The sequence below is a fragment of the Lissotriton helveticus genome, chromosome 9, assembly GCF_964261635.1.
Source record: "Lissotriton helveticus chromosome 9, aLisHel1.1, whole genome shotgun sequence".
NCBI lineage: Eukaryota > Metazoa > Chordata > Amphibia > Caudata > Salamandridae > Lissotriton > Lissotriton helveticus.
In genome coordinates, this window is record NC_136070.1 from 595,347,913 (window position 1) to 595,364,442 (window position 16,530).

The 16,530-nt window shown below is 46.4% G+C and overlaps 1 protein-coding gene across 1 annotated transcript in view; it reads right to left on the reverse strand.

The window, feature by feature from the left end:
- The window catches only part of EML3 (EMAP like 3), a 313,736-nt gene that overhangs the window by 59,227 nt on the left and 237,979 nt on the right, over nucleotides 1–16,530 (reverse strand). Inside the window, exon 15 of the mRNA XM_078660596.1 lies at nucleotides 13,835–13,986. Coding sequence (XP_078516722.1) covers nucleotides 13,835–13,986 — 152 coding nt within the window. The remainder of the gene's footprint in view (nucleotides 1–13,834; nucleotides 13,987–16,530) is intronic.

Below are 16,530 nucleotides of genomic sequence, written 5' to 3' on the forward strand. Positions count from 1 at the left end.
GGGGAGGCGTTTATGAGTTCATGCAGGCGGTTGGTGAGATTAGTTGATGAGCTAGGGGAGATTATCTATTGCTAGGCTCCAGGGTCTGACTTCTAAAGGATAGGTTGTGATCTTTGACATAAGATGTGGGCAATTTGAAAAACTACAGTAATGTAGATCAAGACAAACCTGCATGTGACTAGAGTAGGCTGCACTGAGCGAGAGGATGCATGCAGAGGATAGAAAGAAAGGAGAGGGCCATTCAAAGACAAAAAAATGACTGGTGATAATTAGACGTTTCAAATCAAGGTCAACATTTTCTTGCTGTATTTTAGGGACCCAGATGAACAAGTAACTTGGTAACGCCTTATATAGTAGAAACTATATCTAGCCGCAGATTCCTTACGTTAGAATTATCTCCAGGCGTCAGACTGGATGCGGAATTTTTTTTCGGGAGCAGTACCACTGCACCTGGTAGGCAACATCGTTTGGCTCTACGTAGCGTGATCTGCGCCGGAAGTGAAGTGCACGGTGCTTATATAGGTGCTACCCCAGTGTGCTGACGTCAGTTTCTTTTCACGACTTTCCATGCAAGGAGGACTGATCCACAAAGAACACTGACCACTAGTGTGGAAAACTAGGGTCCTGAAAGAGAAACAGCCTTGACCCTAGAAATATGTCTGCAGAGTGTGGAGGATGGGTGGGTTGGTAAGGAATCTGCAGCTAAATAGAGTCTCTACCAGATAAAACATTACCACAGGTAAGTAACTTGTTCATCTGATAGAAACTTCTAGCTGCAGATTCCTTAATTACAATATATACCCAAGCAATGCCTTCCCGGAGGTGGGTCTGCGAACATAATTTAAACCAGATAGTCCTGCAGGACTGAATTGTCAAAACGCCCATCACGATGGACCTGATAGTCCAGGAAGTAATGTTTGGTGAACATGTGCAGCGAGGCCCACGTTGTTGCCTGGCAGATGTCTACGGCGGGAACTCTGCATGCTAACGCAGTGGTCACAGCCTTTGCTCTGGTGGAATGAGCACGCAAACCCTCTAAGGGTTGCTTTTTGGCCAATGCCTAGCAGATCTTGATATAGAGCACGATCCATTGTGAGATAGATTGCTTCTGGACAGTCTTCACTTTCTTGGCCCTGACATACCCCAGGAAGAGTTGATTGTCCACCCTGAACGGTTTTGTGCGGTCAAGGTAGCACAACAATACTCTTTTTAGGTCCAGCCAGTGGAGTCTCTCCTCTTCTTTAGAGGGATGAGATAGGGTGTAGAATGTAGACAAAGTGATGTACTGGCATACGTGGAACATGGTGACTACCTCCGGAAAGAAGGATGCTTGAGCCCTAAGCAGCAGCTTGTCTGGAAAGAAAGACACATATGGAGGCTGAAATTCCAGCACCAGCATCTCACTGACCCTCCAGACAGATGTAATTGTCACTAGGAAGGCCATCTTGATGGTGAGAAGCCTAAGAGGGCAGGTATAAAGCGGCTCAAAGGAAGCGCACATCAGAAAATGAAGAACTAATTTAAGATTCCCATTAAAGCATTACAAAGGGAGTTTGGTGATAGCATTTGTTGGATATTTATATGGAGCCTTTTTACAATAGGGTACTTGAAAAGTGAATGTTGGTCTAGTAGCCACAGGAAAGTGGAGATGGCAGAGGAGTAACCTTTTAAGGTTCCCAAAGCAGAGCCCTGCTGGGCAAGATTAAGGATAAACAACAAGAATGTATTACAATGGTGGGCGTATACCATCTTGGTGGAGGGACGCCAGGCTGCCAAAAGAACTGTGCAGACTTCAGGAGGAAGGTCAATAGCTGTCAACTGATGCCACTCAATCTCTACGCATGAAGGAGGAGCGTTGACATGTTTGTGTGGAGAACCCTCCGCTGCTGCTGTGACAGAGGACTTCTCCAGAAGGGGTAGCCTGATTGGAGGCCCAATGGCCATGCTCAACAGCTTGGGATACCAAACTCTCCGAGCTCAGTCCTGCACCACAAGGATGACTTGGGCCCTGTCATTTTGATCTTCTAGAGAAATCTGGGCAGGAGTGTATGAGCAGAAATGTATACAGGAGGCCTGAGCTCCACTTGAGAGGAAAAGCGTATTCGAGCGAGAGCTGCCTTGGAAACTCCAGCGAGTAGTACTACTGACATTGCGTGTTTGCTGCGGTGGTAAACAGATCTAACCAAGGCTCTCCCCACTGTTGAAAGAGACCTTGCACCACCTCCGGATGGAGACGCCACTTGTGATCCGGTAGGCATCTGCAGCTGAACTAGTCCACCCTGTCAGTAAGAAAGCCCGCCAGGGTTTGAACAACAAGTGATATGCCCTAATGTTCCAGCCATGGCAGGGCCTCATGACAAAGAGTCCATGACCCCACCCAATCTTGCTTGCTGCAGTACCACATGGCACCCTTCCATATACCAAACGGAGCATCTGCCGACCGCAATGATTTGTCCTCATCTTCCGACTTGCTTTGACCTCTAAGTCCGTTTTGATTGCCTCAACACGGTTCGAGGTCTCTTGTTTGGATTGCACATGACCTCCTGTATAGCGCACATGCTATAAGCCCATTACCATAACCTCCTTTTTGAATTCTTACTACGGATGAACCCATCACGCTTTGAAAAAGCTCCAGGCCTTCGCACCACTGTGGGCAAAACACCCGTCAGCTGTCCTTGTGTAAAGTATTTGCTTATGAAAGCACAACATTAAATAAAATCAACAAATCTCAAATCAATTACCAGTCTTCCTTTTCCCATTGAGAAACTCCTATGAAACCAGAAGATTCCATTCCAGCTCTGTTTGCATGTCCAAGTGCAAGTTGCTTTGTCTCAGTGGGTTAGGGGGCTTCCCATTTAGGACATCTGGAACTTACAAATTGCTCCCATTAATCAGGGCAGAGACTCCCGGAGACTACAACCCCTTTCTTTACAAGTCCACATGGCAGTGGGATTGTCCCTCAACACCTCCACTAACCTTCCCATGATGAATCGTAGAAAGGCTTTCAATGCTTGTCAGATCACTCGGAGCACCAGTAGGTTGATGTGGAGCCTGAATTTCGGCAGAGACCAGAGTCCTCTGATCTCCACCTCTCCCAGATGGCCGCCCCATCCCAGGAGTGACACATCTGTGACCAATGTCAGATCTGGTTGGGGAAGGGAGAGGGGTCTGCCACTGGCCCAGTCGTGGTTCCCTGATTCTGCGCCCACTGGAATTTCAGATCCCACTGTACAGCCTCATATGCCAGCAGACATGTGTAACAAGCAAGATGCAGGAGACCATGAGGTCCAGCAGCATCAGAGTCAGCCTCACCGCAACCCAGGATAGAGATGAAACATCGGAATCATAGCTTGAATATCCAGGACTCGCCGTTCAGGAGTATAAGGCCAAAACTGCACAGTGTCCATAACAGCTTTGATGAAAGGGAGCATCGAAGATGGAGTCAGGTGTGACTTTGGCACAATGATAGTGAACAGCAGCGAGTGCAGGAGGTCCGCCGTAGTCTGGGTGTGGGAGACGATTGCCTGGGGCGAGTCCCCTTTCAACAACCAGTCATTGAAATAGGCCACTTATGATCTCTGCAGATGAGCTACATTCACCACCATCACCCTGGTGAACACCCAAGGGGCGCTGGTATGGCCAAAAGGGAGCACTGCAAACTGAAAGAACTCATGGCCCACCATGAACCGCAGGTAGCACTTGTGGGCAGGTAGGACAGGAATGTGGAAGCATACAACCTGCAAATCCAGCGCTACCATACACTCTCCTGGTTCGAAGGCGTCCAGAATGTGAGCGAGCGTGAGCATTTCAAATTACTTCTGTTTCAGGAACAAATTGAGAGGGCACAGGTTTAGTATAGGACAAAGGTCTTCGTACTTTTTGGGCACCAGAAGACTGTGGGAATAGGAACCATGACCTACTTCTGATGTTGGCACCCTCTGTATGAATCCCTTGGCCAACAAAGCCACCACTTCCTGTCAGAGTAAGGAGAGATGGTCCTCTGTCAGCCAGTTATGAGTGGGTGGCATGGGTGGAGGCGTAGCTACGAAGGGGAGGGAGTAGCCCCTTCGGACAATCTGGAGAACACAGCAGTCTGATGTTATTGACATCGAGTGGTGCAGTTGATAGCATATCCTGCCAGCCACTGGTTGCCTGTGATGGTAATAGGGCAAACTAAAGGGACTTGGAGGCTGTGGTTGCCAGGGGGAGGGGCTTTGGGGGGTTGGACTGGTCCGACCTCTGGCTGCCTGACCCATAGGGTCTGTGTGTACCGTATCCTCAGTTACGCAGACGCTGAGAAGCTTGTGGGCTTAGATAGCTGGGAGGGTAAGAACGTTGCTGGTAGCCCCTTCCATGGACACAAAAGGAGCGAAAGGTAGACTGATGTTGTCGGAGAGCCATGGAAAGGCCCACGGACCTGACCATAGCCCTGCTGCCCTTGAAGCTCTCCAGCACTGAGTCGACCTTATCTCCCTGACGAGACGAGAGCCATGAGAGTATGTCTATAAGCAAATCGTATAGATCCCATGAAAAGCCAGTTGTTCTTAGCCAGGCGTAGTGCCGTAAGGCCACCAGCGAAGACACCGCTCAGCCCAGCGAGTCGGTTGTGTTCAGCCTACATCTGATTCTGAACTTAGCTGCATCTCTCCTGTCTGCCATATCTTATGAGAGTATGTCCCAGGCCTCCTCCAGGACCAGGGGTAGCACCTGGGCAACCAGATCCCACAGTGTATGGGAGTAATGGCCCAAATAGCACCCAGTGTTTACTGACCGCTGTGCCAGGCTGGTGGAAGACAACATTTTCTTGCTGAAGGTATCCAGCCTCTTGGATTCCCTATCCGATTGGGTGGTTGGGAATGTGTCAGGGTTTACACAGGAAATGGAGGCTTGGACCACCAAGCTCACTGGGGTAGGGTGTTGCTTGAGGAAATTGGGATCCCCTTGGGCAGGGCAATGGCAGAGGGTAATTGTCCTTTTCACAGGAGCATCTGGGCAGGGCTTGGACCAGGTCTCAAGCAGGCCGTCCGTAAGGGCTTCATTAAATGGAAGAACCGGTTCTGATGAGGTCACTCCTGGCTGAAGCACCTCTGTCAAGACATTAGTTTTGACTGCCACTGAGGGCAAGCTAAGGTCAAGGAGCTCTGCTGCCCTTCTCACCACCATAGCAAAAAAAGCTCCCTCCTCCGTAGCTTGGTAGGAGGAGAGACATGCCAGTACCTGGAGAGGTGCCCAGTCCATTGACGTCCATCAAGTCCTCACATGCTTGAAGCTAGCTTTCCTAGTGGACATCCCTGCCACACTAGGAGAACAATCTAAAAAAACTTTGGCAAAAATTGAAAAAAGGTCTGTCAAAAAATGACTGGGGGTACCTCCCTCGAGATCTGCGCAGACTAGCACAGAAAGAAAAGAACAAATGCCAGCACGCTAGGGTGGAACCAATATAGGCAATGTGCACATCACTTCCAGCGTGGACGACGCCACATGGAGCCAAACAATGCCATCTGCCAACGCGCAAAAGTATTTCTCACGAAAAAAAATCTGGATCCAGCCTGATGCCTGGGGATAATTATATGGTAAGGAATCTGTGGCTAGGTGTCTCTATCAGATTGAGGTTTTTACACACAGTGTGCAAGTTGTAGCTCATCTGCCCCCTCAGGATTATTGTTTTTCTTTATTCCATATTTTCCCAACTTAAAATCCAGCCCTATACTCATACTTGCCCTTTTCTCTTTGAACCCCTTGGTTGATTCGCCATATCTCAAAGAAGTAAAAAAGTAAGCGAACACTAGTACAAGGTTGGCGGAGAAAGAGGGTCTCTGCTGGGGGTGTAGCACTGCAGAGACAAACCTACACTGGGGGACTGGATCATCTCTAGCCTCATGTTTTTGAAGGGTCAGCTTGTAACCAGTCTCTAATTCTAATGTGTGTTCCTTATCGGCACTTAATGAAATAATTGTTGCATAAACTGATCATTCACCTGATCAGGTGGCTTTGCTGCTCACACTTAAAACTGAATCTTGAGCTCATCCACCGTATGTTCACTCAGGAAACACCTCTCCAAAATCTACCTGTCAGGTATCTTGTAACTGGCTTCCTACTGCAAGTCTATGGGCAATGAATGGTTCAGTTTCTCTTGGCTGCCTTCATCCAGTTCTGTGTTTAGCAATGTGTATTTATCTTGAAAAAGCACTAGGGTAGAGGTGCCAGATAGCATGCAATAATATGTAAGAGTTGCTATGATACTTCGGCACTCTGCCCTGTGTCCTAGTTTCTGAGCCACTCTACATGCAAGGCTGGACAACTCAGTGGGTCTGAGTCTGTCACTGGGTTTCTAGAAGAGCAGTTGATAAATCAGTAAAACTAAATACCACCCAAACTAGAACAGAGGTCCAATCCAGGTTCAACAAAATTATCAAGAGGGCCAAATTCTAGTTTAACAATGTCACTATGGCCAGTTAACTTGGCTACTGGATATCCAGTTGTAAGAGAAAAGTGTGGTGCACGGACACCGCTCATCGATGGTGCAGAAGAAAAAAAACGTCTGTGCCCGTTGTGGCTGTAAAATAGGGAGATACTCTTTCCACTGGGTTCAGGCCTGGTACCAGGCAGGACATGGAAAGTGCAGCCTCACCAGAGCTGCACACCTGTTCCTGTAGGTGCGCAACCTTTGTTCACGCAGTTGCTTCTTGGGCCTGTTCTGACGGATTGAGCTGCAATGTATTTGTGGCTCCATGGGCGACTCAGTTCCTGATGGCATCCTCCTTGTGGTTTCATTCAACAATGATACTGGTCAGGAGAGAAATCAGACCTTTCTTTTCTCAAGCTTAGCTCCTGAGTGACACTCAGGCCTCCCCAACTCCCCTGGTGCTAACCATTTAAAGGGAACAGCTGCAGGCAGCGCCTCTACTAGGATACCTCTCTAGGGTGGTGCTCAGTCTCCTCAAAATCAAGATAAAGTACAACATACTAACTCGGGTGGAGCAGTATTTATCCACATAGGGGTGGCACTAAGAAAAAGCCAGAACAAGCCAAAGGTTGCATTTCCTTCCAATTCTAAGCACACTTCAACAGGGTAGGAATGGGACAGAAAATAAGCCCAAAAATAAAAGTAGCCCGCATTAACAAATCAGGTAGATAAACAAAATGGCCACATTGGCAAATCGGGCAGTTTTTAACTTATAAAGACACGCCTTTTCGCACGTTATGGGAAATTGAATGCATTTGTGCTTGCTGCTGTCAATGTTTGCTCTATTTTCAGCTAAATCGGTAAACACTGACCCACGAGACCATAAAGCAGGCCCACAAATAGCCAAAAAACACACAGTGACCTGTTAGAACAGCCCTTCTGGCCCTGCCAGATTTCCCTATTGGCCTGTTCAGCCGTGCTCTTCCCACTCAGATGAAGCAACTTATATCAAATGGCAACAGGAATTGGGAATTCCCTCTGCTGATCCAAAACAGTCTCAGCCAAGGTCTTCAGGTGATATCTAACATAATTCAGAAAGCGATACGAGTGAGATAGTGGCTCAGGTACCTTGGTCAGCTGGACCTGAAATTGGAGAGAGCTGATACAGGCCTCGCCTTCTAGGAGTGCACGAAAACATGGCCCATGTCTTTAAGATTTTGATTGAGATGTCATTATTTCATAGACCAAGGGCCAGTATCCACCTTGACTAAAGATGGAGGTACTATTTGCATGAATCACATAACTAACAGATCCTACGTTCTACTGTTGAGTGTCATCTTAAAGCAAGGATCACCAAAAATGGAAACAGACTGCTGACACAGGGCAAACCTGAAAAGGTGCAGGGTGGAGCAGTTTTGTTTTCTGAATAATATGGCGACAGAGGAAGAATTTGTCCGCATTTATGGGCAGGCATGCTGTGACAAGTGAGAGGTTTTTAAAAAAAATGCAGGTTGACCAACCTTGACTGGGAAAGCGTCAGCAGACAGTGTGCGGGGAGGCTTGAGCCAACATTGACATGTGGTCATTTTCGTGTTATGCACAGATTGGCCAGATCTAGCAGGTGAGTTGTTTACAGGGAAACGTATGGCTTGGTTAACTTTGACAGAGGGGCTGATTACTGACAATAGTGATAATACAATGAGGTAAGTGTTTGCTGTGGACTCGGGTGCATGACCTGCACGTCCCAAGTTTGAATACTGGCAATGCTGTATCCCCCTTTTATCCTTCTGTAAAAATGTGGAACACCATTAAATCTGAAACGCCTGCTTTTCTCGGAAATGACAAAATGTGGCATAAAAAGAAGTTAGGAGTTTTGTGCAGGTAGGCTAGCAATGAAAGGTGGGCAGGAAGACATAAATAGAAATGATCTCTGCCTGGGGTTCTCAACAAGTCACAGTCACGTGTCTGCTCTCACGCTTTCCACTACTAGGATACCTTGGTACACGGCTACCCTGATACTCCTGCCTCTTTCATTCTGTTCTGTTCCTACAGCGTTCCAACGGTTTAAAGGACCAGAGGTTAAATAAATTATGAAGTATAAGGCAACATATTAGCAGGCAGGGTGGTGATTGGTTATCCCTGACAAGTTAGGTTTTTATAAACATGTACATGGGGTTACAGGCATTGATAGGGGTGACGCTGTTGAACAAAGTGTGCAGGTCACTTCACAGTCAGCAATGAGGTGTTTGCAGACAATTTACTGTTTGGCTAGCACGGGCATACAGGTATTATGTAAAAGACTGGTGTGCAGTTTGCAGAAAGTGTAACCTGGTTAGACGTGTTTGCTGGCAGTGTGCCGATACAGTAACAGTAACAGTCAGGTATATTTGGGCAACCTCACGGTGATCGATATGGTGATTGCAGATGATGTGGGCTGGTTCGCAGGGCACAGGTGAGATCTTTGCAGCCTGTGTGAGGGTTGGCTAAAGGTAAAATGCATGTTTTCAGACCATCTAAAGTTTAGCTTGCAGTCGACAGGGAGCTGTTTGTAATTTGTGTGTGGTTTAGCTTTCTGTCATACGGGTGCTTGCTTATCAGGGACAGGTGAGATTTTTTGACTACTCTCATTGTTTAGGACAATACAGGCGAGGAGTAGCCAGTGTGCATTTTAGTGATCACTGTAGTTTCAAATGTTAGCATCCAGGGTGGGGTGACCAGCAGGTTAATTTGAGATTGTTATCTTTACCAGATTCAGTGTGTGGAGGGAGGTATCAGCAGCACCATTGGGTTGATTGCAGAGCATGGGCTAGCCAGCACTAAGAGCTGTGATGCAGCTGAGATGGACACGAGTAGCTTGGCAAGCAGTGATAGCTGAGATACCTGCACACAGTATGTGCCTGGTTAGCAGCAACTCAAGAGTAGTGTTTGCAAACAATTTTAGGGTAGGCTATTGTCAACTGTAGTGAGTTGTTTGAAGACGTGTGAGGTTTGTCTATCAGTAATACTGAAGTTGGTGTCGACAGTCTAATTTTTGACACCACGCTCTCCTTCGACAAGCAAGTCAGCAGGACGGTTTCAACCTGTTGTGGGATCTTAAGAATCTTGAGAAAGATCGTACACTACCTTTCCACTGAGGCTCGAAAACGGGTCACAGTGGCCCTCATATCCTCTAGGTTAGACTACTGCAACGCACTATATTTAGGAATTAACAAAAGACTGGTCCAACGCCTTCAAATAGTGCAGAATGCAGCAGCCAGGTTCGTTGTCGACGCCCCTAGGCTATCATCAGGTTCCTTCATTAGGAAAAATCTGCATTGGCTCCCCATGCAGGCCAGGATAAAGTTTAAGGTCCTATGTCTCACCCATGGCGCTGTGCATGGGTCCGGTTCTGAAGACATTAGATCCCTTGTTTTCCCTCTATGCTCCCGGTAGGGCACTTCGCTCGGCCAATAAAAACCTTCTTTCTGTTCCTCGAGTCTCCAAAGCCAGATGGGGCGGGAGGGCTTTCTTCTCCCTCGCCCCGAAAATGTGGAACACACTCCCGGCTGAGCTCAAAGTCCAAAAATCTTATCTTCATTTTCGAAAGGCACTGAAGACCCGGCTTTTCATAGAAGCCTACCCTTAGCCGGCGCACTTCTCCTCCTCTTTCAAACAGCCATACCATCTCTATGCGCCTTGATGCCTATGGGCTAAGTTGCGCTATATAAATCGTCCCTCACTCACTCACAGTGTGAGGTTTGTCTATCTGTAATACTGAAGTTGGCGTAGACAGTGTGAGGTTTGTCTATCGGTAATACTGAAGTTGGCGTAGACAGTGTGAGGTTTGTCTATCTGTAATACTGAAGTTGGTGTAGACAGTGTGAGGTTTGTCTATCTGTAATACTGAAGTTGGCGTAGACAGTGTGAGGTTTGTCTATCTGTAATACTGAAGTTGGCGTAGACAGTGTGAGGTTGGTCTATCTGTAATACTGAAGTTGGCGTATACAGTGTGAGGTTGGTCTATCTGTAATACTGAAGTTGGCGTAGACAGTGTGAGGTTTGTCTAGCTGTAATACTGAACTTGTTAGTAGACAGAGTGCAGGTAGGCTAGTGATGGCAGTTGATGTATTTGCAGAGACTGTGTGTAGCTGAAAGCGACAGTCCATCTGTTTGCTGGTTATATGTTGATTTGCTTGAGTGGCAGGTGAAACATTGTGATATTATGAGCAAGTTAGTTAGAAGGGATACAGACCACATGCTTGCAGCAGTATAGAGATGGAACAAGAGAGACAGGCAGCATACTTGAAGACAATATGCAGGTGTGTAACATTAACCACCGCCTGAACTTCCACCAACCATCCAGGCACCTCCGCTCCACCTCCCTCACCCTCACACACATTCCCCGCATCCGCTGAAGCTACCGCACCGTCAAGTCCTGCAATGACCATCCCCTCCGCCGCCGAATAGCACACTCTCTCCTGGAATTCAGAAAGGGCCTAAAGACCTGAGTCTTCGACTCAGCCCAGCGACATACTAGCGCCTGGATACCCTCATGGGTTATTAGTCGTGCTAAATAAATACTGATTGATTGACTGATCAAACTGTCCCTGGTGAGCTCTTTACAGAAAGGGTGCACATTAGCATCCACTGATAGGTGGGGTGTGTGTAGATATGGGCACAGGAGTGGAACTGGCAGGCTAAGTAGGAAGAGTAGCATGATGGATGTGGTCTTTGCAAACTGTGTGCGAATAGGCTGTCAACGAGACATTGGGGTGTAGATCTAGCTGTCGGTACTGTTGGCCAGCTGAGCCAAGTGAGAAGATGTCAGGTAATGTGTGGATGGCTAACAGAAAGAGGAAAGAGATTTGTAGACAGAGTTTGGAATGCTGAGCAGTGACAGTATAGCTGTGCCCAATCTAAATGTTTTCAAACTGACTAACAGTGACACAAGTAAAGAGTTCGAAGCTAGGTAGTTGGGAAATAACTACTACAGTGACTAGTGAGGGGGTTGTAGTCAGTCAGTCAAAACACTTTATGTGATTACTTAAAATCATAAAAGACAGTATAAAAACATTCATATTAGTATATACAATCAATCAATCGATGGTAACAAACGTTATACAAAAGGCAATTTAAAATCAGTTAAAAAGACAGATAAAACATCAGATAAAAATCAGCCAGGGTTCATACATTGCTAAGCTCGCAGCAGAACGTCAGGAGCAATTGGACAATCACCTGTACCCCGAGGGAGTGGGCTAGCGTATGTGGCTGTGGGAAATACTGCACGGTCATGGTATGTCGACTGCACATGTCGGATGGGAACGTTATAGAGTCTGGGGCTATTGGAGGGTTATGTTTGCCGATTAATGATGTCACCATTCCCCTTTGCCTTTTATATACTTTGTGTTTGCTTTTGCGCCGGGAACTGAGAGTCCAAAATGACCTGTACTGTAATCTGGTGTGTTTTAGTATCTACTGCTGATGGTATATGTGTGATGCTCCTGAAAATGATAAATAAAGTTATAAAAAAAAATCAAAAAAATCAGCCAGGGTTATTCTGTACAATTGATCTTTTGCTACTGATTCGTACAGCAGCCACCAGAAAGCTAGCAACAGAGAAAATAACTTGGGTACTGTTTATCATCTGGAAAAAAGTAAGAGCGGGCCTGACTTGTATAAAGCCCGCCTCTCTAAGAATTGGCAGTAAAAACTTTTTACGAATCTCCGCATAGAAGTCACAGAACATGATAAAGTGCATCGTGTCTGGTTTAGAAAAATTATCACAACTACAAGGATTGCTGTTTTCAGGTTTACACCAAATGGGGAAACGCCAAGGGACAAATCGATTAAGTTGAACCGGAATCTAATTAAGAGCTGGCGATGGAAAGGTCAAGTATGGCTCAAGTGAGGGTGAAGTTAACAGAAGTTAACAGTACATAATAGCTTTAACACATGGTTTCTGTAACTCCAACTCCTCAGGTTCCATTGTCAACATAGTAAGGAAGTTTTTTTTAGTCCAGCTTATGTCCTCCTTGGTAATAGAGGCCGGTGAGGTGTAAAGCTTGGGACGCCCTGGTTTAGTAAACATTGCTTTAATATACATTAACCAGGGGCCCTGCTAGCCCTATCCAGGGAAAGACAGTCACGTATATTCTGGTGATTCAGTGTAATTTCTTGATTCAACCATGTCTTTATCCAACATGTCAGCGGGGCAGCTTTCATCTGACCTGTAACATAGCCCAGTCCCAATTCCGTGTGCAGCGAATAAGTAGGGGTGGATTGAGGTACTGCCAAAAGGGATCTCAGGAATTTATTTTCCGCCACTTGGATCTTCTCATGGAATGTGTATCCCCATACCGAAGCGCCATATGTAGCTATGGCAGGTATTTAGCTTTATAGACATTCAAGAGTGCCTCCATCGGTCTTGCCCCCAGCCGCTTTGCAAAGCCCATCAATGCTGCGGTAGACCTCGCTACCACATTCCTTTTTGTAATCTGGGGTGGTCCCCAGGTACCCTTTTCATCGAAAAGTGCCCCAAGATAAGTAAAAACAGGGACCTTGGTTACCTCAGCACCATTACAAAAAACGGGACGTAGTTTTAAGCTCCTGAGTCATTTACCCGCCACCATAACATGTGACTTTTTACTGTTGACCTTCAGATCCAGAGATCCCATAAAATCCCCAAAGGAATCCAGCAACCTCTGGAGGCCAAGGGGGTTGTAGTCATACTGTAGGCTAGGAAATTCTGACTGTCCATGTGTTCGTAAGGAATGTCTGGATCGGCTAGCACTGAAGTATGGGCTCTTTCCAATCAGTCTGCAGACTGACCACCAGTGTCATGGGAGATATTTGTGCTTATTTAGTGGTGACAGGTCAGTTCTTTGCAGCCAGGCTGCAGGTTGGTTTGCAATGCAGGACAGCTGTTTGTAGACAATGTGCGGATTGGTAAACACTAAGAGGTGAGGGACGTGTAATCGGTATTCTAGCTCGCTAGCTGTAACTGGAGTGGTGAGCGACAACGGTTTGCTTTGGCTTACAGCGAAAGAATACTGCTCATTTCACAGAGTGAAGTAAGACGTTTACAAACAAATGACCCCACACTTGACTTGTTTGCAACCAGTCAATCTACTAATGTCTACTGGCAGAGTTAAGTGATGTGCAGAACAGTCAGCAGATACATATGTAAAGAGTGTGAGCTTTTGTATGAGAGTGTGAGTGAGTGTGAGTGTTAGAGTGTGTGTGTTAGTGTGCATGCCACGAGAGCATATGCTTGCATTGACTGGCAACACAGAAGGTTGTAGATATTGTCCAGGTTGACTTGCAGCGACAAGTGAAGCAGTTGCAGAGATGGAGCTAAGACACTAATTGTGTGTTTTAGGTGATGCAAGGGTTGGTCATCCAAGAGACCCACATTACACATTACAGACAGCAGTTCCTCCCTCATTTCACCTCTACTTCCTGTTCCACTGAGAGTGAGGGACTCCACTGGATGATCTTGCGGTCCTTGCCCCCTCCGCTTAGCACTGATCCAGAACGCAGGAGACAGAGGGAGAAGATGCTCCCTTCGTGGGCCTTTGTCTGCTTGACGATCTGAAAGGTCTCTGGGTGCGGAAGAGTAAAAAGCATATTAACCACACAAACCTGAAAGGTACCAGTGAATAAACAACGGCAAGCATGTTGTCATTCCTCCACACATGAGGGCACCGAGTCAGCACATTTGTCACCATCGCTCCTCAAAGGGAGCATATAGCCCCCATCTTCTCTTCACACAGCCATTGTTTCCGTTCTCCAGCTAACACTGCTGTGTCTTTCTCCACAGGTCTCCTTGAATGTCCACCAAGCAGCACAGACCTCCCAAACTCTCTTTATATAATGAGACCAGAATAAGTCCCAGTAGTGGCCGGTTTCTTGGCGGGGCGCAGGGAGAGGGGGGAAAGGGGACGGGGACAGGAACGAACAAAAAAATAATAATAAAATAACTTACCTGTTCAACGCTCCTCTCTGGCTCCGTCACCGTGCACTGCAAGCACAATCTCCCAGAATCCCCTGGGCTAATACTGATGCTGCATGAAAGCAGCATCAGGATTGGCCTGAGCGCTGATGATTTGCGCTCCAAAGGAAACTGGGAGCCTGTGCATGCTTGTCTCTCCAACCCAGTAAAGCAGCTGAGTTGGAGAGAGCTTCAGTGCGCATGATGGCTTGCAGCCCGCCAAACCCTCATGCGCACTGACAACTAGTGAGCCTACAACTCCCCCTCTGATGGTCATCTCTGTGGCCCCGCCCCGAGGCAACGCTACGGAGAAAAGTAAAACAATAATGAACACAGGTTTATTATTGTTTCATTTTTCATTTTTTGGCTGCTGGCAGGGGAGTGTGATGACGCGCCAATGGCGCAGAGGCCGCCGTTGGTAAGCATCTTAAAAATGACACTTAAAGTGGCTACTCTGTAAAAAATTATTTGTCTCTGGGAAGGGAAAGGCTAAAATACATACAATATGCCACAATCACTCATGGCATTGAACTTCCCTAATACAGCACACAGTCCAGCCACAAGACACTGACATGTTCAAGCGATGGACAATACCTGGTTCACTAGATGGGGACGCAAATGAGTCCTATCCTGTTTTACTTGTCTTCAATCCCGTGAACTACTTTTCAAAATTAACTCTTGGCTATCTTCGGTTCCCAAGAAATCTCCTAAATGGAGTCTTTAATGCTAGCGGAGTTGCAATTTATACCCAAATGGAAGTCCAGAATTGGGTGACCTTTCAACATCATTGTATTACTAAATGTCTGGTAGTTGACACGTGCCCCCTCTCTTACTACCACCTGTAGGTCCCTGATGAACTGAACTCTTGGAAATGTAAACTCTCCTCTCTTCTCTGGGATTAATCGTATACATCTTTTCTCTGAGGGGTTCAAAGCTCTGATAAAAGCTAAAAATGAGCAAGAAGTTTGTTAATAGTGCTACAAAATGATGTCTCACTGGGAAAGACTAAAGTCTCACCTCAGCGCTTAAGTCAAACAGGAATACTGCAGAATTGGGTAAAATTCAAATAAAAAACATCTAGCTGTATAATAGGACTGAATGCACAGACCACTGTGACCACCAATTAAGCCACCTGGGAACAGACTGCACGAGTTCTCCTAGCCCAGGGCCAAAGCCCGACTTACACAAGCAAATGAATTTGCAGCCTAGAGAAAGCTCCAGGCGATGGAACTCTTCGGCTGATGCTACGCCACTATGTACAAGAAGTTACGTGGACAATTTTGTGACATCAAAACAGCTATGTATAGCCATATAATGTACTTTTGGAATACATTAATTGAAATCTCACTAGAGATAACTGATATTATAATGTATTTGAATCTCTTCCACTGTATAAAAAATATATTTTTTGCACAATTCAGGTACATAGCAGCTGGTGGAAATCCAACACGCTGGCTGTGACCCGCTACGTTTACTAGTCAGATTGGGCCCAAATGAAATGAGCACAACAATGGCTTAATTTGCAGTTGACGCTAAAATACTTTATCCAGCTTAAAATTGTTTCATGACCTGTGGCCCAACCATGTGGAAGGACTAATTCTATTGTCATCAGCATAAAACCTGCTGTCGTTGCCATAAAGGGACTGTAACCTCTGGCCAGACTAAAGTTGATCCACATTTGTGTTTGGAGGAACTGAAAGAGGGGAGATACCACAATGTCACTCAAACTCTTTGTCATGTGCATAACAGACTGAGACAAAGTGATTGCTTTGCTGTAGGTATATCACACGCTGGAAGCAGAGACAGGACTAAGGAGCATGGCCTGCCATATCTGCCTTTTGCCTGTGAAACTAAAAATATCAGACCCTCAGGTCTGGAGTTCAATAACATTATCCCACCCCCTGCCTCCCTCTATATCATCAAAAGTTTGCTACACCACACCTGCACAATTTTTGTGGCCTTTAAGGGCCTCCTGGCGTATGTGTCAAATTTATTGGTGAGGCGGGAATACCCTAAAAGGTGTTTTCTGTTGGCTGGAGCAAAGACTGGTGTTCTTCGACATCGAATCCAGTTACATTCAGTGTGTTAGGTCCAGTGGCGATTTTTCAAATATTTGTTTTCTAATCTGTTTATGTGCTGAGCTTTCTAATCACAA